General features: G+C 29.3%; 3 protein-coding genes and 1 long non-coding RNA gene across 8 annotated transcripts; 3 read left to right on the top strand and 1 right to left on the bottom strand.

Moving 5' to 3' along the window:
• Window positions 1-95: 95 nt before the first annotated feature.
• Window positions 96-1925, top strand: Herp (Homocysteine-induced endoplasmic reticulum protein). The gene is made up of 2 exons (XM_027344056.2): window positions 96-684; window positions 752-1925. Exons 1-2 carry the CDS (start codon window positions 553-555, stop codon window positions 1922-1924), a joined length of 1305 nt encoding a protein of 434 aa, XP_027199857.2. The 5' UTR covers window positions 96-552; the 3' UTR covers window position 1925.
• Window positions 1926-2193: 268 nt separating this feature from the next.
• Window positions 2194-5560, bottom strand: Ptp61F (Protein tyrosine phosphatase 61F). Of its 3 annotated transcripts, none has more exons than XR_012846284.1 (7): window positions 4677-5560; window positions 4525-4615; window positions 4331-4431; window positions 3996-4244; window positions 3722-3934; window positions 2859-3653; window positions 2194-2407 (listed from the first exon to the last, which is right to left on the bottom strand). XR_012846284.1 is itself a non-coding variant. In XM_075820446.1 (7 exons), exons 1-7 carry the CDS (start codon window positions 4731-4733, stop codon window positions 2320-2322), a joined length of 1389 nt encoding a protein of 462 aa, XP_075676561.1. In that variant the 5' UTR covers window positions 4734-5558; the 3' UTR covers window positions 2194-2319. The 3 variants fall into 3 exon arrangements, 1 of the variants encoding a protein (XP_075676561.1); XR_012846283.1 differs by having other exon boundaries at window positions 2845-3653; XM_075820446.1 differs by having other exon boundaries at window positions 3064-3653; window positions 4677-5558.
• A 335-nt stretch (window positions 5561-5895) lies between these two features.
• Window positions 5896-10901, top strand: LOC142645104 (uncharacterized). 2 transcript variants are annotated; one of them, XR_012846286.1, is made up of 4 exons: window positions 5896-6938; window positions 7119-7212; window positions 7284-7469; window positions 10435-10901. It is a non-coding gene; the product is annotated as an uncharacterized LOC142645104 (long non-coding RNA). The 2 variants fall into 2 exon arrangements; XR_012846285.1 differs by lacking the exon at window positions 7119-7212.
• A 2500-nt stretch (window positions 10902-13401) lies between these two features.
• LOC113793945 (uncharacterized) lies at window positions 13402-20522 on the top strand. 2 transcript variants are annotated; one of them, XM_027344024.2, is made up of 7 exons: window positions 13404-14099; window positions 14183-14239; window positions 16543-16689; window positions 18749-18796; window positions 18946-19059; window positions 19197-19342; window positions 19664-20521. In XM_027344024.2, the coding sequence occupies exons 1-7, from the start codon at window positions 13790-13792 to the stop codon at window positions 20162-20164; spliced, it is 1323 nt and encodes a 440-aa protein (XP_027199825.2). In that variant the 5' UTR covers window positions 13404-13789; the 3' UTR covers window positions 20165-20521. The 2 variants fall into 2 exon arrangements, with proteins under 2 accessions (XP_075676352.1, XP_027199825.2); XM_075820237.1 differs by lacking the exon at window positions 16543-16689 and having other exon boundaries at window positions 13402-14099; window positions 19664-20522.
• Window positions 20523-24857: the final 4335 nt, after the last annotated feature.

The following is a 24857-nucleotide window of genomic DNA, read 5'->3' on the forward strand; positions in this document are numbered from 1 at the left end:
ATTTGGCCACAACATCAACAACAACAACGATATTTTTTTTCCAATCAAAAACTGAATGAGCTTTTCCATTTTGTTACAGCTGTATTTTCGTGAATGGATTTTTTTTTCTTCATATATTTACGTTAGCGGCAATGTTAAATGAGCTACATTATCAATGTTATATATTTTTTCGTTCTTTTTAAAACATCTATCATATTGATCAAAAAAAAAAAAATTTTGCTGCTGTTTGTTGGTGTATGTCATATTTCACCAGAAATTGATTTTTGCATATAATAATTTTAAAAAAGAAAGAAAATCATTTTATCATCACAATCACATCACATCCAATATAATTAAATTATACAACGTCATCATTTGTTATTGTTATTGTTGTTAGGTTTTGGGTTGAAATTTATTGGATCGAATTATTTTTCTGGTTAACAAATCAATTTTTTTGTTGTTATTGATTGTTCTCGATAATTCCAACAACAAAAAGATCAAATTTTTTCCTAAAATATCGTTGTTTTTTCAACAGTTACAATTTTTTTTGTTAGCCGAAATTGACAACGAAAAATGCTTGAAGATATTTGTCTGGTTATAAAAGCTGCAAATCAAAAATATGATGATGTTAAAGTTGATTGTCAACTTTCATGGTCAATTCTTGATTTAAAAAATTATCTTAGCATTAATTATCCATCCAAACCTGTAATTATTGATTGTTTTTTAATTCAATATCGACCGTTTATTAATTTGAATTTTGTTTTTTTTATAGAAAATAACCGATCAAAGAATAATCTATTCCGGTCATTTATTAAAGGATAACCAATTATTGTCAAACATAATCAAACTATCTGATTCATCATCATCATCATCATCGAATGAAGATCGTTTACAAAATACATTCATTTTTCATCTTGTTTGTCCACAAAAACATTTGACCAAAAACAACAATGATACGGCAAATACAATAAATGTAACAACAAATGGATCTTCATCATTGCCATCATCATCATCGAATAATTTGGATGCTTTTCCAAACATTACAGGTTCAAGTCAATCATCATCAACACCGATGCCAACACCAACAGCAGCAGCAGCAGCAGTCGCTTGGAATCAATTCAATCAAATGAATATACAAATGGGACCAGATAATATGTTAATGCAACAATCGTATCAAATATTAATGAATCAATATTATCAATATATGAGCTATTATTTTCTATCATCACCACCAATTGATTTTGTTTCATATGCTGCATTTACAAATGCTTATATGCAATCAATTCAACCGGTAAATGATAATCAACAACAACAACAACAACAATCAAATTCTATTGGAACAACATTGAACAATATTCGAAGTAATTCGGTACCGGCAACTGATAACAACAATAATAATTTGAATAACAATCGAATTAATAATCGACAACAACAACAACAACCTCAAGCAGCATTAGGAGGAGTAGGTGTAGCAGCAGCAGCAGTTGTAATCGATAATGATGATCTTATGAATCGTGATTGGACTGATTGGATGTATTCATTTTCAAAAGCTATCATTATGTTAAGCATTATATATTTTTATTCATCATTGAATCGTTTGGTATTGTTTATGTTAATCTTTTTAATCATTTATTTTTATAAAAATCTTCTTAATGGTATACATCAAGCTAATGGTGGTGGTGGAAGAGGAAATAATAATAATAATAATGATATTCGAATCAATAATGATCGTAATAATCCAATCAATCAGAATAATAATAATAATAATGAACGAATTAATCAGGCAAATATTCATGCTGATTCTTTGGAAAACAATCATCAACAACAACAACAAGATGATGATGGTAATAATAATAGCCAATATTATTCAGGATTACGATTTGTTTGGATGTTTATTACATCATTGTTTACATCATTAATACCGGATCCAGTGCCCATAAATTAGTTTATTCAACAAACGAAAAATCTGTTTTTGTTATCTTTTCACACACACACATATATATTAAACTGATACACAACAACAACATATTCATTTCTTTTTCAAACAAAAAAAATCTGATAATAATCTGTTTTTTTTCCTGCTTCTTTAGAAAATTTCTAATTGATTTTCATTCATTTTCAAATGATCTTTTTAAAAACAAACAAACAAAAAAATTATATAATAAATCCGTTACTAGTCTGGCATATGAAACAAAGATGTTTTGACTTTTATGATTGATTGATGGGATCAAGGTTGGCGAAAAATTTATTCAAGTTTTTTTTTTTTGGTAAAACAAAATTCGTAGAAATTTCAATAGTGGATGGATTGATTTTCTTTGTTTTTAGGTAGATAGATTTGTTTCATCGAATTGATCGACGAATTTTTTTCACTGATGATGATGACGAAGATGTTGGTGGTGGTGGTGATTCTTCTCCTGATGAATTCAACCTGTTCAGAATATGGATAAAGAGGGGGGAAAAATTTGAGAAATTTTTTTTTTCAATTAAATATTTTTGTTTTGTTTTAAAAGGAAAAAGGAAAAAAAGAAAGAAAATGATTAGTATCCCATAGTATAGAGAGGCAGAAAATGATTGTTATTTGCTGGGAGGAAAAAAAAGTTGATTCGAAAAAAGATTTTCTTTCGTTTTGCATTGTCTTTACATTTAATCATTTTAATTTAAACAAGAAAAAAAATGGTAGATTATTTATGAAAAATAATCATGGATGTTCATTATAATTTGTTTTTGTTTTTTTTTGCTATTTTCAATTTCATAAGCAAGAGAATCTGATGAAAAATAATAATAATAAACGATAACTATTTATATATTTATGATGAGGAAATGATTGGATAAATATATAGATTCTTCTTTGTAAGAGATATTTACACAAACAAACAGACAAATGATTTTTGTTGAAAAGGCACCCGATGAAAAACAAATAGCAAATTTTGAAATAAAGTAGAGAGAGTAAATCATAATAATTTATCGACAGTAATATTTTCATTCTGTCGTTTAAAATAGATAGCCAATCCAACACAGATGGCCACACCAAAACAGAATGAAAATGTTTTAAAATATTTGTTAAATTTTTGATAAAATTTTAACCTTTCTTCCACTTCTTTTTGTTTTCGTTTAATACGTTGTATTGTTTCCATTATTTTCTTTCTTTTTTCTTCACGTTCTTTATTTCTTTCCAGTAGCCGTTCATCATCATGACTATTTCTATTATTATCGGTAATGCTTAATTCATTATTTGGCAGTGAGTCATTATTAGTTTGATCATCAATTTCTTCAGTTATGAATTCTTCATATTCTTCATCATCGTCATCGTCATCATCATCATCATAACCATCATCGGATAAATTATTACCATTTTTATCATTGGCAACAGTATTATGATTAAAAACAATGTTAGAATGTTCAATATTAGCTGAATATTCTCCTTTGTCATTATCATCAACAAAACCAAATGATCGTTTGATTTTAACATTATTAGATGTATTAGTTTTGATATTTGTTTGTTGTTGTGATATTTGATGATTTGTTTCATTAGTAATTTGTTTTGAGCCTTCAAGTATGGCCATAAATGAAAAACGTAATTGATCATGTGTTTGTATTAGACCCATACGATAAGTACGAAGCTCTAATAACACATCAATTATGTTGATTGAATCTCTGCATTTATTTTTTTCAATCTATTTGAATTTTTTTGAAAAAAGTATAAGATTTTTATCACTTTTAAATTGAATTTTAAAATAGTTACCATTACAAGACATGAATCGACTAAAACAAACGTTCCGGATCTACCAATACCAGCACTACAATGAATCACAGGTGGTCCATATTGTTCAATATTTAAACAACCTGATTGCCTAACGGCTGATAAAAATTCTAAAAACGAATCACAACTTCGTGGTAGATCAAAATCTGGCCAGGATGTATAATGAAAATGTAAAATCTCTCTGGAAGTTTCAGTCTATATTCATATGGTGATAGTATGAGAAAAAATTGATCAATTTTAAATGATAAACACTTACCAGTAAATCATATAGGACAAATGTTCTTAAAATATAGAAATTAAATTTTTCCATCGATTTTAATTGAACTTTAAGGCTAACATCATCGAAAAATAGTTCATCAATATCATCTTGATTTTGACCATCAGGCCAATATTTATGGCATTTAATTTTACCACATTCAATTAGATTATTGAGCATTAATATAGCTCTAGATTTTTGTTCCCATATCATTAACCAAAAATGACCAGATGTATTTGGCAAAGGACCCTTTTTTTTAATGGTAATTTGATCCAACAGAAAAAAAAATATTTTAAATGATGAGTTTTTTTCCATTTAATATTCATTATACTTGCCTGTGTAAGTATATAATTACGATTAGCTAATGGTACAGAAACATGACTGGCATTGATATAATTCAAATTATATCTTTCCAATTTGACACGAGTCTTATCATCTAAATATTGATTATTAATAATCAATGAACAATCAATAAACAAATCAATCAATCAATCAATCAATAAACAAATCAAATCAATTAATTACATACATGGTACAACATCAGTATAACGATTTAATCGGTTATATTCAATTTTTCTTGATTCTTTGCTGGGAAATAATTTTGACATTGAATTCATATTCTGAAAAACAAAAAAAAAATTCCCAATAAAAAAAAAATATTTAATAGAATCTTTAACAAACCCGGAAAATTTTTCGCCATTTTTCATTCTTTTCATAATCATGAAATTCGGCTTCCATGTTTGATGAATATGAATGAAATGTTGTTGAACGAATAAATTTATAAACAAAATGAATGTGATATGGATATGGATATGATGATTTTAGATATGTTCAAAATGAGATCTTGAATGAATAAATGAATGAAAATGGAAAATAAATGCAAAATGTCAACATTGTTTGAATTGATGATAATGTTGTTGTAGGTTTTATAAATGAATCAAAAATGACATGATCATAAAAAAAATCATAGACCGGGTGGTTTTGTTTTTGTTATTTGTTGACGTTGAAAATTTCGATCCAAAAATTGATTCAAAATTTTGTCATTTCTTTCTGGGGAAACAGAGTTCCAACAGAAAACTGTCACTCAAAAAAAACACAAACAATTTATGTAAATAAAATAATCAACCAAAAGAATAATAATAATAAAAAAATGTTTTTCTTCAAGTTATCGTCGTCGTTGTTTTCTTCTTTTTTAACGACTTATTATTATTGTTGTTGTTTTTCTTCAATTTCAACAAAAACAAAACAAAAAATTTATTTATTTTTCAAGATTCGACTCTTCTTCGACGGTTGCTGTCATCACATAAACACACGAATCACATTGAGAAACCAGAAATATGAATGAATGAAGAACGCAGAAGAGAATCTATATGAAAAAATGAATGAATGATGAAAGAATACACAGCGGCCGCAAATATATAATGATGATGATGATGAAAAGCAACAACGGTTTTATGCAATGTTTTTTTTCTTGTTTTTTTGCTTTTTTCACTTCACCCTCTCGACGATCAAAAGCCATGCAATCACAGTTTTTCCATTCACACAAAACACACAGCGAAAAATAAAATGAAAAAAACATTCGAAATCGAACAGCAAGAGAAAGTGAGAGAGAAAGTGATGAACGAATTCAAGTATACGTTGCTCATGGAACCGATATATCGATTGTTTGTTTGTTTACGGTTATGGCGATGGTGATAAATGTTCGAATCAGAAAGGAAATAAACTTTTTCCAAATATGAATTTTTTATGGGGGGAAAAAAATGTTAATCGTTCATTATCAATAATCACTAATCATTTTTCCCATTAATCGATGTTATTTCAATGTTTTTTTGATAAACAAAAATTTAGATCAAAACAAAAAATTTTGTTTTTGTTAAACAAATAAATAATGACGACGGATGATGATTGATGCCAATCGATGCAATCTCAAATATATAATCCAATGATGACAATGCATATTTTAAAGGGAAAAAAACAAAATCCAATTTTGTCATACGGAAATCTATCTTAAACAAACCAAACTAAAAAACATAAATTACAGAAATTGAAATTTGCAACTAGCTAATAGAAATAATAGATGGCAGCACCACTCTTTCTGTGTTTTCGAAAACGTTCGATTTTTGTTTTTTCGGATTCCATATCCTATAATGGTGATGGTGATGAATTTCAATGAAAATCATTTCGATGAAAACCCGTGTTTTTTTCGTTTGTTTGTTTGAACAGTGAAAGGCTAGATGATATTCCAACAATGTTTATTTATTTTATTTTATTCAAATGAAATATTGAAAAATCCAATCAAAAATGAAAAAGATATGCTTGTCGTTGGTTATAGGCAAGATTTTTAATTTTGCTTCGTTTTGCTTCGTTTTGTCAACAAAAATGAAAGTCGAAATGAAAAAAAATGACACACGCCACATCATCATCATCCAAAAATCATCATCATTCGAATAACAATGTATCATATGAACCATATGATGTTTTTTGTTGTTGTTGTAACAATTCTTGGTTCGTAAAAACTTTTCATTCGAAAAATGTGTCTGCCTGCCCATGTATTCATGTCAATCAAACTAAACTAAACATCTAAATCATCAACAACAACAACAACATTAGTAGATTCAATTTGTTAGATAAAGCAAAAAACGAATGAATTGAATAGACTTCTCTTTTTTTTTACATTTATCTAACAAACGTAAAACGTTTTCATTTTACTAGTGACAAGATGTTTTGTGTTTGTCCACAATTCATTCATTCATCAAGCAGCAAAGAAAAAAACATCCAAATGAATCAATGATAAAAACATACGTAGTTTTTTTCTCCTCAACGATTCTCTTCGATGTGACAAACGCCTTTTTATCCATTTTTTTCATATGGAATGAGTGAGTGAGTGAAAAATGAAAATGATTGAATGCTCAATTGGTCCAGAATAAAAGACCAACAAATTAGGTATGTGTGTCTGGTATGCTTGGTGTGTGTCGAGCTTTTTTTCTTTTCTTTTTCTCGTTTTGTTCATCTTGTTTCCGTGATTGATTTTCAAATGAAAAAATTCTAATTACAAATCATCATTGAGGAGGAGGTGTGTGTGCGGAGTTTTTTTATTGATGAAATTCCTAATTTTCCAAATAGAAAAAAAACGATGGACACATGTTCGATGATGAACGAAATCATCGTCAAACAATCGATTCGAATGTTTTTTTCGAACTGTCTGTCCGTCTTTCTGGTTCGCGAATATTGTCGGTTGATTGAATTTGATTTGTAACAAATTTTCTTTTTTTTCTGATTCAATTCCAGGTTCCAGGTTCCCAAAAAAAAGAAAACATTTTTTTGTGTGGCCAATCAATAAGTCACGTGGCTTAAATAATGTATTCCATTAGAAGAAGAAGAGAAAACGAAAAAAAGTGTACAACAAAATGAAGAGAAAACTTTTCATTTTCGCTGTAGCGTGTATGTTAAACAACAAAAAATGTCATATTTCGTGTAAGTAAAACATATTTACAGGTCATTTATATTTATCCTGGTTGTTGATTATGAATAGAATATGCTTCTTTTTTATTGATTAAATAATGATTATTATTAGTGGTGGTGGTGGTGGTGGTGGTGGGTTATCTTTAACCAAAACAAACGACAACAAAATACTCGAATTTTATACACAAGAAAAGCTGTGACATTTTCATTCGATTCAATTCAATTCAATTTTGGAGAAGAATATATATAGCCCATAGGCAACTTGCCATACAAATATCGAAATCAAATTGGGTGAATGTGGATATTGTTGATGTTGATGATGATTTGCACGAATCGCGTGAATTCGATTCAAAATTGATGATGATGATGATGATTATGGTGGTTAAAAGTTTTTTCTTCATTCATATTCTTTCACTCCAAAAAAACAGAGAAAAGAAGCTAATGGCTTTTCAACTAACAACGATTCTTGATCAATTTTTTTTCTTTCGTTGTTGTTTGAGACAATAAATAATAACGATTATTGTTGTTGTTGTTGTTGTTGAATTTCTTTTGCCTTTTTTCCCATTTCCATTTTCAGTTTGGCCTAAAAATATTGCAATTTTCATTCACTCACTTCATAATAATGTGGTTTTTTTTGTTTTGTTTGTTGAGTTTGCTGCTAATTGAATTCGATATGGAACTCTATCTTCATCCATTCAGACATGCATCAATCGTTACTGATCCATTAGCCGAGTAGAGAGAGAGAGAGAGAGAAAAAACCGCATATACAAATCGATAAGTGATGCTAACGATTATTATTATTATTATTTATTACAAAGCTGCAGGGCTGATGCTTGATGATGGCCATCATGATGATCATCATTTCGAATGGAACGAATTAGTTTCAATGAATGAAAAATCTTTTCAAAAAACAAACCAAAAACCAAAAAAAAATAACAAAAAACATTGACATTTTCAATCTTTTAACCCGTTCATCACCCAATCATCATATGTCATTCAAAAATTGAACCACAACAATGGTAAAAATTTAGGGGAAATAAGGTCATCATCCGTATACAGGAAAATCTTGGCCTTTTGTTGATTTTCAAATTCTTTCTTTATGATTTTCCTATATCGACTAACCAAAATGATCTACAATGATGATGATGATCCTCATGGATGTTGATGACATAGACACGATAACAACAACAACAACAACAATATGAAACAATAGGATCCGGTCTAATAATTTTTTTTTCTTCCTTCCAAAAAGGAAGAAAAAAAAATTTGTGATATTTTCTTCAAGTGACAAGTATATTTTCTTCTCTGGGTATATGGTGAATTAAGTTTTTAAGATGTTGTTGTTGCTGTTGTTGTTGTTGATGATGATAAAATGATGATTCGGGAAATTTTTAAGGATATCCCGACTTTTTCCGTTTCCTTCCTGAATTGGTGTGTGTATAAAACAAACCAACCAAACAAAAAGTGTTTCACATTTGTTTGTTTGTTTGTGTGTGGTTAGTTGCATTCTTTGGTTGGTTTGCGTTTTTGTTATGGTTTGGTTTGGGATATTTATTTGTTTCTGGAAATGCCAATTGGTTTTTGTTTGTTTGTTTGCTTTTGTCTGTCTCTTTGTGTGTAAAAATTATCCGGATTTATCATTTGATCATTGATTGAAGAAAACCGGTGGCCGAAAAAATAATTAATCAAAATAACACACTGGAAAAAACCATTGTTGTTTTTTTACCGGATTTAAGAATTTCAAACAATAATTCTTTCGTTTGACAATTTCATTGCAAAAAAAAACTTTATGTAAACTATTTTTCTGGGAACTTTCTCACTGTGTAGAGAAAATGCCTATGTGGAGTGAAGCCAAGCAAACAAACAAGGTAAAAAATAAATTTTTTTCTGATTAAAATTCTTCATCAATGATGATTTCATCATCATGGATTCTGGTTATAGCACACACAGGAGGTGGTTGATTTTTTTTCCATATTATCCATGTGTTTTCATTATTATTATTGGCTTGACTGGCTTTTGGAACACCGGGTTTTCATTCATTCAATTCTTTAATTAAAAGATTTAAATTGAAAAATTCTTTATCGTTATCGCGAATATATAGTTAGAGAGAATTTTCATGGATATTTTCCTTCACTACAGGGCCACCCTTGGATTCTTTATTCGATGAATGTTGATGATTTGATTTGATTTTCTAGAAAAACAAAACAAAAAAGTTTGTTTCAAAAATAAATTTTTTTTGTTTTTGAAAAAAAAGACCAAGGTCTCAGCTGTCCTAAAATGATTTTTGCTTTTTCCAATTTTCCACTTTTTAGAATTGAAATTAACAAAGTTTTTTGCTAATAAATTTTGCCGACTTTTTTTTGGCCCAAAAAAGAATCGATTCAATGAAAAATTTCTTTTTCAATTCTCCATTCTCTCTTTCTATCGATGTTTTTGTTTTGATTTTTTTTCCATTCTCTGTTGTTTTTCATCAATTGTGAAATCAAATTTTGTTTTTTTTTGTTTTGCTAATTTGTTGTTGTTTGGTTGTTTGTATTCAAAAAACACAGATACAGAAATCCAATTATTCATTCCATTTTTTTGGCATTCATTTGATTTGAAAAATGAATCAATGTAAATGAATGAATGAATGGAAATTTGCTTTTTTTTCTACTGTAAATTCAATTCGACCAGCTAAAATTGTGTCAATATTTTTTTTTCATTCGAAGCAGGCAAAACAAAAAATATGGACGATGAATGTTCCTCCAATTCACAAAACAAGAAAAAAAACTCGAATTGATAGAGGGAGAAAAATCTCTGTAAATGAAAAATTTCCAATCAAATTATCACTGGAAATTTTTTATCATCATTCTCATCCGGAACAAAACAAAAAAAAATATTTGGGAAAAAATTTATGACGATGATAACGGTGATGGTGATGAAAATCATCATCACCGTTGAAATTATTGTTTTGTTGTTTTTTTTTGCCAATTTACAGGGATCCCGTGTTTTGCTGTACGATAAATAATGGTGGTGGACACTGACCAATAATGAATAATGTAAATGCTGCGCGCACACAAGACAATGATGATGATGATGATACAATATTGAATTCATTTAAGACCATCAAATGATTAATTGATTTTTAAATAACAAAAAAAATTTTCCACAGACAATCATCATCATTATTATTATTATCATTGGCTGGGGTCAATTGAGCAGATGTACCCGAGATGATGATTAATTTTCCCGATACACCCACGCCAACACAAATCATTTTTCGTAAATTTATCGTCGAAAAAAAACAATAAACGAAACGACTGATCAGATCCAAATGCGAATATTATCATGATGATGATGATGACAATGGATGATGGTTAATTATCATTTGAATAGTGGGCCAAAAAGCAAAATTGTATAACAAATAACTATTCTCTGTGGGGAAAAATTGATGATAATTTTTTCGCTAGGATTTTCTTTTTCTTTATTATTATTATTCATTATTTTAGTTTTTTTTGGTTTTCATCATCCATATACAAATTATTATTATTATTATTAATATTGTTTAGAATGAATATTGTAAATTACAAAATGAAAATAAAAATAAATCGACTACGAATACAATTGAATATTGTTGTTTTTTTCAATGAAATCAATGAGTGGAGATTGATAATAATGATCATCATCAGTGAAAAGAAATCATTATCATCAATAATATGATCGGGCATCATCAAAACATTAACTCTCTTCTTCTTCTTTCATCAACCAAACCAAGCAAAATCGATACTATACAATAGAAAAGAGGGAAAAATCATTTTCATTAGATATCCGTATCAAATGGCAAAAATAGACAATAATAGTCGACAATAATGGTCAAAATAGACCATTGGTTATCTTTTATACTGTCTTTATTCTCTTCCATCATTCTATTCATTTTTGAGAAATAAATTCTCTCAATGATGATGATGATGATCGTTTCTAATTTCAAACCAAAAATCATTGAATTGAATTGTTATTATTGTCATCATCATCATCATTGTTTATTAGCTATAGATATTTTTTCAAATTTTCTATATGGATGTTCAGTTCTCTTTCTCTCTCTCTCTCTCTCTATATTGAATGGATGAAAATTAGCAAAAAAGCCGAAATAGCAAACCGAATTCGTTCAATGAAAATGATGATCTTGATGATGATAATAACGACATCGAGAGAAAAAAGATGTCAAGCTTGTTTTTACCAAATATAGGGAGAGAGTATAGCGTGTGTGTAGATAATGCTGCTGGTTCGATATTAATCATAACAACAACAACAACAAAAAAAATATTTAAAGACTTTTGATAATAGGCACGTGTTGTTGTTGTTGTTGTCTATGCTGAACAACAACAAAACAAAACACGTGTATGATTCGCCAATGATTTTTGATGTGGCAAAGAAATGAAATGAATAGAAAAATTCAAATGAATAACTAACATCAACGAACGAACGAACGAAAAAATAGACAGACAACGCACACGCACATTGAATATTCGGTCAAAATGGTTGATGATCGACGATAATGTTTTGATCGACGAGACTACCATTGATGATCACGATGATGATGGTAACAACATTGAACGAACGAACGAACAATGAAAAATCAAAGGAAAAAAATTTCAGTAATCAATGTCAACCCGAAAATTATTTACATCTGTAAACCAATGTAAATTGTATGTGTGGTTATACCACTGGTTATATCCATATACACACACAGAATTTATTGTTGTTGTTCACGTGTCACTCTTTATGCTTTTTAAAAATATTCTTTCTTTTCTTTTCTTTTCTTTCAGCGAAAAAAAAAATTTGTATGATAATCATTATTATCATCAAACATGATTCGATATGCGAAACGTTAATTCATTTATTTTCATTCATTCATTCATTCATTTTGGAAAGAAAAAAAATAAAACATAATTGATATCGTCGTCGTCGTCGTCAACGTTTGGATTGAAAAAAGCTTGAAAATTAAACGATCCAAAATAATTACCAGCATTATTTTCGTAGTTGTTTGTTATCGTTATCGCTGTTGTTGTATGATTCCGTGCGGTTCATAGCATTCTTTTCATATTTCATATTTTTCTGATTTTCATATTTTCTGATTTTTAATCGAATATCTGGATAATTGTGGGGAGAGGGAAAAAGTCGATTCTTCATTGTGAAATTGTGAAATTCAAAATGCAAAAAGAAGAATTTTTTTAATGATGAAAAAGAAAATCAATATTGACAAGAAATTAGTTTTCTTGTTAAAAATCAGTTGATGATGATGATGGTAATTTAAATTAATGTCATTATTATCATTGGTGGAACATCAATGGTGGAAAAATATTTCAGAAAATGAAAATTAAAAATCATTATTCATTGATTTGAGCATGAGCGCAATGTTTTTGATGAACCTTTTTTGCAATTTTTTGTTTTCTCAGGAAAAACTAAACTAAACAACGACGTAAAAAATCAAATTGAATTGACAAACTCCAGATAGAAAGAAGAAAAAAAAGTCAGTAAAGTAAGTTGATGTTTCAGTTATTTAGAAGCCAAAACGGTATAGTTTCTTTACTTTTTTTTCGTTTTTTTTCGGGGATAAATAATTGAACTGAACTGATGATGTTTTATCATTCTGTTCTGCTCTTTTCTGCTTAATTTATCTATATAGTCAACAAGAAAAATAATTCTGAAATGACAGGGCAAGACTGAATTTTATTCGTTTGAATACAGCGAACCATTCACAAATTGTATACACAAACACACACACATTTGTATATAGAAATTTGACAAGCTCCACCCACACATTTATCATTGTTAGTATTGAAAGTGGGCGGCTTCCATTCTGAAATCCGAAAATCTGATTGGATCATATTTTCTTCCATCATATGTGTGTGTGTGTCTGCGTTTGTGTTTCATTTGATCAATTGTCAATGATGAACATGGCCAGAAAAAAACATGTACAGTTTGATGTTGTTGATGATTACTGATGATGTTGATTATTGTAGTTAAAGTTGGAAAAATAACACTGCACTGCACTGCACTGCTGTTTGTTGTTGATTATCATCATTATTAAACCCCAATATTCCTATTCGAAAGATATTTTTCATTCGTATTCTAATCAACAAAATCAACGGTACTACACTAGTAACCAGTGTTTAAATTGTAAAAAAATTTTACAATTTCATTTAACCAATAAGCACTACACACCTATATTATTATTCTGTGATCTGTGATTAACCATCAATTAACCATTCAGTTTCTGCTTCTTCTTCTTCTTCTTCTTCTGCTTTTCGTTTTTTCTTTCGAAGTTTTACCAAATTTACCAAATTTACTGAATGAATACTGCATTGATAAAAGCGTCGAATTCAAAATTTAATTTTTGTGATTCATATAATCACCATTCTTCTTATTATCATCAACATTCATCCAATTCACCAGCATCATTTCTACCATCACCATCGATATTTGATCGTTCATCACCATCGATATTTTCATCCAAATTTAGTTTATCCAATACACCATCAACAACAACAACAACAACGGCGATCACAACATCATCACCAACATTAACACCGTCATCATCCGCATCATCCGTATCACCTACACCATCATCATCGCCATTGCCAAACAATATGTTGTTTACAGGTAAGTTTTTTTCCCCGATTTGTTTGTTTGATTAACCAAAATAAACGAATGAAAAACATTCAAATTCCATTTTCATTCAAAAGAATCTAGCTATAAATCATCATGGAATTCTCCGACAACACCATCATCACCAACACAAAGTAAGTAATAATCAATCAATCGATTAATGAATTTAGAAAAAAAAACAGTGTTAAATAGAATATTCAAGTTTTTTCTCTTCTCTCCGATTGAAATTGACAAAAAAAAACAGTAAAAAATGATGAATAATAGTCTTATTTTAACCAAGAAGTAGAAAGGAGGGAGAGAAAGAAAGAAAGAAATTTTTTTTTCTGAAGAATCCAAGAGGAGCAATAAAAAAAGGAAGGATATGATTAGCTGATAATTAGTTGGTTCCTTCCTTGTCTTCTTCTTCTTCTTCTTCCTTGTTCTTGTTCTTCTTTGAAAGCGAACCCGAACCTTAACCGGTTTTCGCTTTTTCTTGCCTTTTCTTTATATTGATGCTAACATTATTCTACCACAATGACAATAATTATGATGATAAAATATATCATCAATTCAAACAAGGAATGCAAACATATTGATGTCATTATCTTTGTCGTATGGTGTCATGTTATTTATGAATGAATGAATGAGAATAAAAGGATTCTCTCACTTTTGCTTTTCGTTGCTTCAGGCTAAAAGAATTGTTATAAAACATTACCATCATCATCATCGTTTACAGAATTTATAAAATTGAAAATTTCTTGAAATGAAATAAAAAACATTCCTTAATAAAACTTGTTTGATAATGATAAATCAATCTGTCGCTTGAGGTCAACATTGTTGTCGTTGTTGCGTTGTTCTCGTTTTTCTATTTGAACTTCGCATTTCAAATTTCAATTCAGTTATTCCGGTTCCATTTTTAAAATCATTTATTTTCTCGACAAACTTTTTTTTAGTTTTTTTTAGAAGAAAAAATTTCAGTTTTTTTTTCTGAATTAAGTTTATTATAAAGTCATAAAATACAAATGTGGATTTACAAAATGACTGAAAATAATATACACATACAGAGTTTATACGTTTTGGTTATTGAGTAAAGATAATCTCAAGGAAAAATAAATCGTTTATCATTTTGTTGTCACCCGAAAAAAACAAAGATTTCTTTTTTTTCCCACTATATTTATTTCATTCATTCATTGATTATTTAACGAAAACAAACACAAACACAGAGACTGTATTTGTTTAGGATGTGATAATAATCTATTTAAATCAAAAATCAAAATAGTCAAATGTAAATAAAACAGTTTTTCAAACAAGAAAACATTTCAATTCAATTTGATTTGATTTGAATTTGAAATTTTGTTTTGGCTTAAAATACAAGTCAAATAAGTCAAAAGTATAAATATAAATTACAAAAATCTGATGACAGGCTGACTAACTAACTGACTAATTGAAATTATGTAGTTAACATTCAACAACAACAGAAAAAAATACACCCGAAAATCAAAATACAAAAATGAAATTGATCATTTTATCAAGGGAATTCATTCATTTTATTTGTTACACTAGCCCACCGAATTAGAAAACATGCAATGTTTTTTGAAAAAAAATGTTTCGGTTATATCGATCGATCGGTTGGTTGATTGGTGACACGGAGAGAGAGAGAGAGAGATTTTTGGATCGTCTCACGGGACAAATGATGATGATGATGATGATTAGGATTGCGTGCTGTGCGATTTTTTTTTATTGTTGCACCCGGGTAATACGATCGCCATAACACCCATGAATGTTATTATCATCATCACCACCATTGACAATCCCATACGATAATAATAATAATGATGATGACGTAATAATCTGAAAGGCTGAATGAATGAATGAATATTTAAATGACATGACATGATTGAAATTAATTGAATGAATGAATTTTTGGGGCATATATTTTTCATGTCAGAAATTTTTGTTTTTTGTTTTTGGGTTTTTCGGTTTTTTTTTGTCATTAATGTAACCAACAATCATTTTTCTGGATCCAAAAAAAATGTATCAATTAAAATGATTAGCTACCTTTTTTTTTAAAAAAAAAAAAAACAATCAGTTCAAACAAGTTCTGAACATAAATCTGATTCGTTTTTTGTGCGTAACATGATTATTATATTTGATAATGATGATTGGGTGTTTTTCCAGCCACCAAATTATTATTCATACATTTCATAATCATCATCATCATCATCACAAAACGATTACGAGCTGTCGTCGGCACGTAAATCGTTCACACACACACACACACCAATCAAATGACACAAACGACGCACGCAAAGTCAGAAAAATCATTACATAATAACCAAAAATTTGGGTAAAAACACGTATTTTTTTCCAAATTGTTTGAATCTATAATTATCTATCATTATTTCATTTTTGATTTTTGATTTGATTTTGTTTCTGTTTCTGTATTATCGATTTATAGATTATCATCCAAATTCAATAACTGGTATAACAAATAAAGCAGCAGCGGCAGCGGCTGCGGCAGCAGCCGCTGCTGCCGCTGTTGCTGGTGTATCAATTGATCAAACGCATTCACATTTAAATGTTAATGTTCGTAATACGATTCAAGGTAAGCAGTTTATTGTTTTTCAAATTAATTATAAATTGAAAACAAACAAAAATTTCAATCAAAAACCAAACAAATGTTCAAATTCCCTGAGACCTAACTAATAATCCTATTATATAATCAAACATCTAAAAATCCAATCGAAACCAATGAATCGAGAATTGAATTTCAAATTGAAAAAAACTCAACCAAAAAAAAAAAAAAACAAGCCAAAAAACTATTGATTCAACTATTGATGACAAGTCTATCATTGGAAAAAGTTTTTTACAGTTGATCAATGAATGAAATCAATACGCCCGAATGTTAACACTATACTACATATTCTGTGTACGATTCTATCTATCTATCTATATATCGATTTCTTTTCTTTTCAACAAACAGAGAGTGACTTAAAATTAATGAACCATGTTTATATTTTTGTGTTCTGTGTTTTTTTTGGCAATCCAATGAATGAATTTAATTCATTGTCGATGATCGATATAATTTATTCTGTTCAAAGCAAAAAAATTCCCTATTTACTCAATGTTTTTTTCCATTCGTTGTTTTTTTAATCAAGTAAATTCATTCGGATTTTATCATCATTTTACGTCATTATTTGGTTTTTTTAAAATGTTCTAAAATTCCAAGTAAAAACCATCATTTTTCTCAAAAAAAACATTCATTTTTTCCCATTTTTCTAAATGTAAACAAAGTCATCAGTCATCCAAAAGGGATACACCTCTATGTCAATGTGTTTGTTTCTCATATGTGTATCCTATGATGTTGATATTAACAGCGCAATTAAACATCAATGAAGAAAATCGAAAATGAATGAATGAATGAATGATGCTCTCTCTTTTCACTTCAATTTGCACTCTAATGATGATGATGATGATGATGATGATGATGGAACTTTTCTGGTTGTTGTCGTTTTGATGTATGGATTCGCAGATGAAAAATTGTTTGAACATATTTGACATGATGATGAAGGGAAGAAAGAGAGAGAGAGAGAAAAAAATTCATATTTTTCATAACACTTGCTCTTTTGCGAACAACATTAACATCTTAATTTGTTATCTATGGTGGCTTTTAGCCGAAAAAAATGAAACCAAATGCCTCGATCCCGTTAAAAAAGCCAACCCCGATGTAAACAAACAAACCGGGTAAACGAAAATATGTCTTTGCCGCTGCCATCGTTCATTCAGTTTGGATGAATGTATAATTTTCATCATAATCGTTGTTTGAAATGAAATGATAATATTTACACAAACACTCATCATCATCATAGTCATCATCATCATTTAACGGAATAACGCTCGCGTTTTGAATTGTTCGTTTGTTCGTTTGTTTGTTTGTTTGCTGTGTGAAAAAGAGAACCGTTTTTATTTTCATGGTTTTTCTTGGTTCTGCTGCTGTGTTTTGTGACTGACAGATTTTTAGCCATTAATTTTTGTCTTTTTTACTGAGAATTTTTTTACTATTATAATTCTGGAGTTGACACAACAACAACAACAACAACAATCATTATTTACAAATTAACAATTACAATTGATAATGATGAATAAGATTCTCTCTCTCTCTCTCTCTTTGTTTGTGATTCTGTGATGTTTTTTTTTGAATTCTGTATAGAATCCAAAACACAAAACAGAAAACAACAGAAAAAAATATGATATCAATGTGCGGCTTATGTATGTGTAATATGAGATGAATGAATGAAAGAAAGAATCATCAAGTCACAATGAATTCTGGTTCTGTTCATTTTGTTTTCTTGCTTTTCTGGTTCTGGAACCATCATCATCATCATCATCATCACTATTTGTATGTTTGGAATGATTTCATTTATTTATATTAGAAAAAAAATCTCTATTATATAAAAAAATGTTGAAATATTTACACAACCACTCGATCATATCATATTTTTGCTGCTGTTGTTGTTGCTGCTGTTGTTTGTTTGTTGCCATTCTGTAAATACACCTTACTTATATTTTTTAATATGCAATGATTCTTTGTGAATGATTTTTTTTTTGAAAATTGTAATATTGCATTTTTGCTTTCATTTCATTTCATTTTTCTATCTATACAGATCCATATCAAATGTTTGGACCAACAAGCTCTCGGCTAGCAAGTTCGGGTATGTGAATACTGATTTTTTCTCCCAATTTTTGTGGTGGATTTCCATCTCTCTCTTTTTTCCCCTTGAAATTGCACTTGTCAAGTTGTTTTTTTCATTCATATTTTTCTTTGTTGTTGTTATCATCATTATTGGCTGAATAAAAAAAGGTTCAGGACAGATACAATTGTGGCAATTTTTATTAGAATTATTATCCGATTCGGGCAATTCAAATTGTATTACATGGGAAGGTACTAATGGTGAATTTAAACTTACCGATCCAGGTTAGTTTTTTTTTTTTTGTTGTTGTTGCTTTTTCTATCCTGCAATTCCTATCCTGAAATGTTTCAATGATTCTTGACGATTTTTTTTTGTGGTCACAACATTTGTTTGTTTGTTTGTTTTCTCTCCATCACTTTAGATGAAGTTGCACGTCGTTGGGGCGAAAGAAAAAGTAAACCAAATATGAATTATGATAAATTAAGTCGAGCATTACGTTATTATTATGATAAAAATATTATGACTAAAGTACATGGAAAACGATACGCATATAAATTTGATTTTCAGGTTTGTTTTTTTTTGTTCTTGTTTTGTTATGTAATTTATATTTTTTGAAGTTTATCAGCATCGATATATATCGATATATCTCGAATATCTCGAGTAAATAAAGATAGATAGAATCTAGTCATCCATAATAATCTGATTATTATATTTATTCTGTAAATACAAAGTTTTCAATGAATTTACCGAATCTTTTTTTCTCCTTGTTTTGTTTGTTTGTTTATCTATTTATTTCTCTATTTGATTTTTGGAAACAATCATCATCATCAATCGAATCGAATCAAAAAAAATCTTGTTGTTTTTCGTGATGTTCTTTATGTTATTTAGGGTCTTGCTCAAGCTACACAGCCTAGTCCAACTGATACATCAATGTATAAAGGTGCCTATCAATCGGCCGATTTATTTACAACAATGCATCATGCATCCGGTTATCATAGTGGTCATCATTCACATCATTCACATCATCCGCATCATCATTCACATCATCCACATCATGGTACAACAAAAGCACATTTAAATTTTGCTGCTATGCATGCAGCTACTGCTGCTGCTGCTGGTACATCAATTGGTTCACCAACATCAGGATCCGGTACATTATTTTCATCATCATCAACAGCAGCCGCTGCAGCAGCAGCATCATATTGGTCAAATACTGGTTCGGCTGCAGCGGCAAATCTTTATTCAAATATTGCAGCCGCATCAAATCATGCAGCTGCAATTGGTCATCATCATCATCATCATACAACTAATCATCATCAACATCCACATCCACATCATACACATCCAGCAATGACATCACATATTGGATCATATTCACATTATGCTTGAATTTTACAAAAAACAAACCAAAAAACCAAAACCAAATTGCTAATTACATTGAATATCTTCATTGATGTTGATGTATATAAGAAAATTTTTGCAATTCTTTCTTTTTTCTTCTGAAATGAAATCTGGTCATCATTGATTTATCACATCAATAGATTTGATGAATTTTTTAAATTTTTTTTCCTTCATCAAAAATTAGTTTTCTTTCATATTAAATTGAATCGCTCTCTCTCTCTCTCTCTCTCTCTCTCTCTCTCTCTCTCTCTCTTGATGCTTTTACTTTTATTTGAAAATCTTAAAAATTTCATCTTTTTTTCCCCATTTTTTTCCATTGTAAAAACAACCATTGATAATAATTATTATTATAATACAAAAAAAATGAAATAAAAATATTAGTTTTCTCAAAAAAACACAAATCAAATCTCTTCCTGAATTTTTTTCCGTTAATCTAGTAGTGTCGAAATAGTTGATGTTGATCGGGTTAATCATATTGTTTGTTTTCAAACAAACAAACAAATTACTAAATCATTCAAACGGTAAAATGGATACATTTTGAATATTTTCCTCGATTGATTGTTGTTGTCGGTTGTTCATTTGTTCACATTTAGTTCACAATCATCAACACGCGCCATTTTTGTCTCGTTGATTAAAGCCGTCCTCGTCGCTATTGCTGAATCCAATAAGAATCTTTTTTTCCCATAAAAGTGTCAAATCAGAAAAACACGGAAAAAATTGGCTAAAATCGATCACCAGCCAACCAATATGAATGTGCATATGCCAGCCATCATCAATATCGTGTGTGTGTTTGTTATGATTTGTTTTCAAAGATTTTTCTTCCTTCCCGAACAATTTAATCATCATTGATTCTTCAATATGGAATTATTATTATATAGGGTGATTATGAGAAAGAGAAAAATCCAATGAAAAGATTCTGATCCAAACGCAAAACATCATCGACATTGTACAACAACAAGAGAAAAATAAAATAATAGAAATTTGTTCAAGCGTGTAAAAACTACTAGAAAATTTACTTCCAACTAAACTATACGGTTACCAACGATGAAAACTATGAAAAAAGCATCATCAACGACGACGACGACGATTGGAACAAAAAAATGATTAACTTGACTAAATGAGAGAAAGAATCACACAGAATAGAGCAGCAGCAGAGAATTTTTGCTTTTCGCTTTAACTAACTAGCTAAACTGGAAAAGTGAATAACAAAAACAAATCGAAACATTATCATCAACAATGGAGGGAGCCTACGAACAAATGAACGAACGTACGACCAACCATTCAACCAACCGATTATTGGCTTAACGAAGAGCATCAAACGTGAGAGAATAGTAAGCGAAGTAAGCGATGTAAGTGAAGTAAGTGAGTAAAGTAAGTATAGTATCTTTCGATCGATTTAGATATGGGATGATGATGGTAGTGTGTGGTTGGTTACTGGATTTTTTTAAACATGAAAAACCGATGTTTGTGAAATTTTTTTTTGTGAAAATAAAGACCTTATGATATAACTGATATATCTTGTTGAAAGTAAAGTAACTCGAATGAAAAAACATCATCGACGACTACATTGACATAATCGACAACAACAATAATAAACATTTTCTCTCTCTCTCTTTCTCTCTCTCTCTCTCTCTCTCTCTTGATCGTTTCATTATTGTTATCGTCATCATCATCATTGATTCAAAGGTCTAAGGTCAAAGGCACGAGGCCAATGAATGAATAGAGAGAATTAAAATACGGATCATAGAATGGATGAATGAATGGATGGATGAAAATAGTTACCGTTGTTCACATTTTTATTTCTTTTTCCATTCATTGAATGAAATGAATGAAATGAATGGAAAAAAAACTTTTAATCACTCACTTCAATGAATACATAATTCACAATTGATCACGTGTTTCTTCAATGATTTTGGAATTTTTTTTCATTGTTGTTGTCGCTGTCATTTGTTGTTGTTGTTGTTCGTAAAAAGATTCTTGTAAAAATTAACAACAACAACGAACAACGATCATCGATAACGAGGACAAAACGCGTGTGATTCGTTTTTTGATCTTTTTTTTCTACTGTTCATTTTGAAAAATGTTTCCAGAATTGTATTTGGAAACATTATACATTTTGTTTCACGACAACAGTAGTTTGGAAAAACCATAATGTTTTGGTCTTTTTTCATTTTGGCTATCCGTAACAAAAATAAAAAACATAAACTTTTTAATGAATAAATGATCGGCCACTCGAATTCAACAACAAAAAAAAGTGATTTACAAAATGGATATGGATCATTTTTCCTATGGATGAAAAAAAATCCTATGGGAACCATATCGACACGCTTTATGATATATCAATAACCTACAATAACCAACCACAAATCTCAAAAGAATTATTATTGAAAAATCAGATATTAATAATTAGCTAAAGTCGCGATTAAAGTTAATTAGAAATTTTGTTTCTTCTTTCTTCGACATAGCATTTTCCAGGCATTATCCGAACATCATTCTTTTTGGCATCAAAAAATAGAGAAAATATATAGGGAGCAATATGAAAAAATATGTAAATGATGATTTGATGACAACCAAACCAATATGTTTTTTTTTCATATAACAAATTGACAATTGTCACTTTTCATTTCAATTCAATAAGTTCCAATGAAAAAAAGGAGAAAATTTCGATCACGGTTGGTCGACTTTTTTCTATAACCAACCAGGATTCCATTCAGAAAAGTTGTCACCATAATGATGATAATGACGATGAGAAAAATATGTGTGATGTTCCAACACCAACATACATTTATAATGAGAATTTTTTTGGGTTTTATGCAAATGTTTATATGGATATCTACATTTTTTTTTCTTTTATTGTTAGTTAGTTAGTTATCATCATCATCATTATGGGGAATCCACTATGAAAAGTGATATAGTTTTAGTCGAATTCACTTGTGTTCAGTCATCGTTTTGTAAACTTTTTTTTCTTTGCGCTTTTACGCCTTTCTCTCTCTCTCTCTCTCCCATGTCAAAACACTATCTATCTTTTTCATTCATTCATTTTGGTGATGAAAATAGACGAAAATCAGACCCTTTTTTTTTATTATTATTCGTTTGAAAATAGAGTTGCTGTTCATCATCATGATAAAGCAATGAATTTCATTATTCACAACGAAAAAAAAAGCATAGAAATTCATTATACCATTGATATTGGCCATCATCATCATCACCTCTAATGGATTCTAAGCATCCATGCATACCAAAAATGACTGAAGAACGAATGGATGAAAGAGTGAACTTTACATTGAATTAATTTGCTGAAAAAATATAATGATGCTGTTGAAGAATCAGTGTTTTTTTTTATTATTCGGGTTACTTTATTCAATTTGTTTATAAACCATTCATTCATTCATTGAAACGAATTTTGGTGTTCACTTTGATTTCACAGTTCAAAAAAAAAGAAAAGAAACTTAACGAACTAAATAATATGGAAAAGGGTGAAGAATCAAGAATCGAATCGATTGTGATTCAGTTTATTATTGTATTGCTAATTTGCAAATTCTGTTTTCACAGAAATTTAAATATTACATCATTTTTCAATTTGAAACGATCATCATCATCACAATCGTTAGGCAAAAAAAGAAAATTTCAAATTTTTGAAAAAAAACACAGAGAATGAATGAAAGCAAAGCAAAGCAACCGTAAGAAAAAAACGCAAGAAACAGGATGCAAGATAAAAATTTCTTTCTTTTTGTTGAAATTCTTCAATTTTTTTTCTGGATCAAGTGGTACTTTGCCTATGTGTGTGTGTGTGTGAGTGCGGGTTTCATTTACAATCAATCAATCAATCAAAATGGATCGATTGGTAAACAATTCAAATTGATGATGGTGATAATTACAAACAAAAAATGAGAATACTTATGGATTGATCAATCTAACCAAAGTGGTTTTTTCGGTTTGATCGGGAAAAAGCGTGTTTTAGTTTGGTGTTTGTATCATGGATATGAGACAAATGTTTACATTTTGATCATTGTTTGATGTTTGTTTGTTTGTTTGCTTGTTTGTTTGCTGATTGTCCACCACCACCATTATCATCATTGATTAACCAAACAAACAAACATCGAAACCAAAAAAAAAAACATTTTAATGGTTGTTGCTGTTGGTTCATCAATTAGCCAATCATCATCATTATCATCAAATCTTGAATAATAATGATGACATGAACCAAAAACCAACCAACCAACAAGCCAAAAAATCCATTATTATCAAATGTGACACAAACGAACAAACAAATATTATGTAGGCAATGAAAGAATGAAGAAGAAGAAGAATTTCTTCATTTGTTTGCAATGATTTATGTTTTTCAACAAACAAAAATTATTTTGGTTTGGTTTGATCATCATAATTCATATATGCAGAAATTCTGGTCAGCAAAAAAAAGAAAAGATCATTTATTTATTCAAATAAATAGAGTAAAAAAATGATAAATTTGCATTTTCAAAAATGGAAATTTTATTTATTTATTTTGATTTTAGTTTTTAGTTTTTTTTTTCGTTCGGGATGGTTAAGATTTGAAACTTCAAATGGTATTTATGGTAAATTGAATGTCAATGTTGATGATTCTAACTAACCAAGAGAATACCAGAAGAAACTTGTATCATCTCTCTTCAAATTAATATTCGGAATTTATTCCTGATTTTTG

The sequence above is a fragment of the Dermatophagoides pteronyssinus genome, unplaced genomic scaffold, assembly GCF_027571235.1.
Source record: "Dermatophagoides pteronyssinus isolate colony J.1.1.1.1 unplaced genomic scaffold, Derpt_VIB-CSIC_2022.12 sq0006, whole genome shotgun sequence".
Classification (NCBI taxonomy): domain Eukaryota; kingdom Metazoa; phylum Arthropoda; class Arachnida; order Sarcoptiformes; family Pyroglyphidae; genus Dermatophagoides; species Dermatophagoides pteronyssinus.

Bases quoted from the DNA above. Each gene is read 5' to 3' on its own strand.
- Herp (XM_027344056.2), top strand. From the start codon at position 553: ATGCTTGAAGATATTTGTCTGGTTATAAAAGCTGCAAATCAAAAATAT. The intron at 685-751 runs GTAATTATTGAT...TTTTTTTTATAG, and splicing joins TTAATTATCCATCCAAACCT to AAAATAACCGATCAAAGAAT.
- Ptp61F (XM_075820446.1), bottom strand. From the start codon at position 4,733: ATGGAAGCCGAATTTCATGATTATGAAAAGAATGAAAAATGGCGAAAA. The intron at 4,616-4,676 runs GTTTGTTAAAGA...TTTGTTTTTCAG, and splicing joins AATGGCGAAAAATTTTCCGG to AATATGAATTCAATGTCAAA. The intron at 2,408-3,063 runs GTTAAAATTTTA...TATTCTGAACAG, and splicing joins CAAAAAGAAGTGGAAGAAAG to GTTGAATTCATCAGGAGAAG.
- LOC113793945 (XM_027344024.2), top strand. From the start codon at position 13,790: ATGAATACTGCATTGATAAAAGCGTCGAATTCAAAATTTAATTTTTGT. The intron at 19,060-19,196 runs GTTAGTTTTTTT...CCATCACTTTAG, and splicing joins ATTTAAACTTACCGATCCAG to ATGAAGTTGCACGTCGTTGG. The intron at 19,343-19,663 runs GTTTGTTTTTTT...TATGTTATTTAG, and splicing joins CATATAAATTTGATTTTCAG to GGTCTTGCTCAAGCTACACA.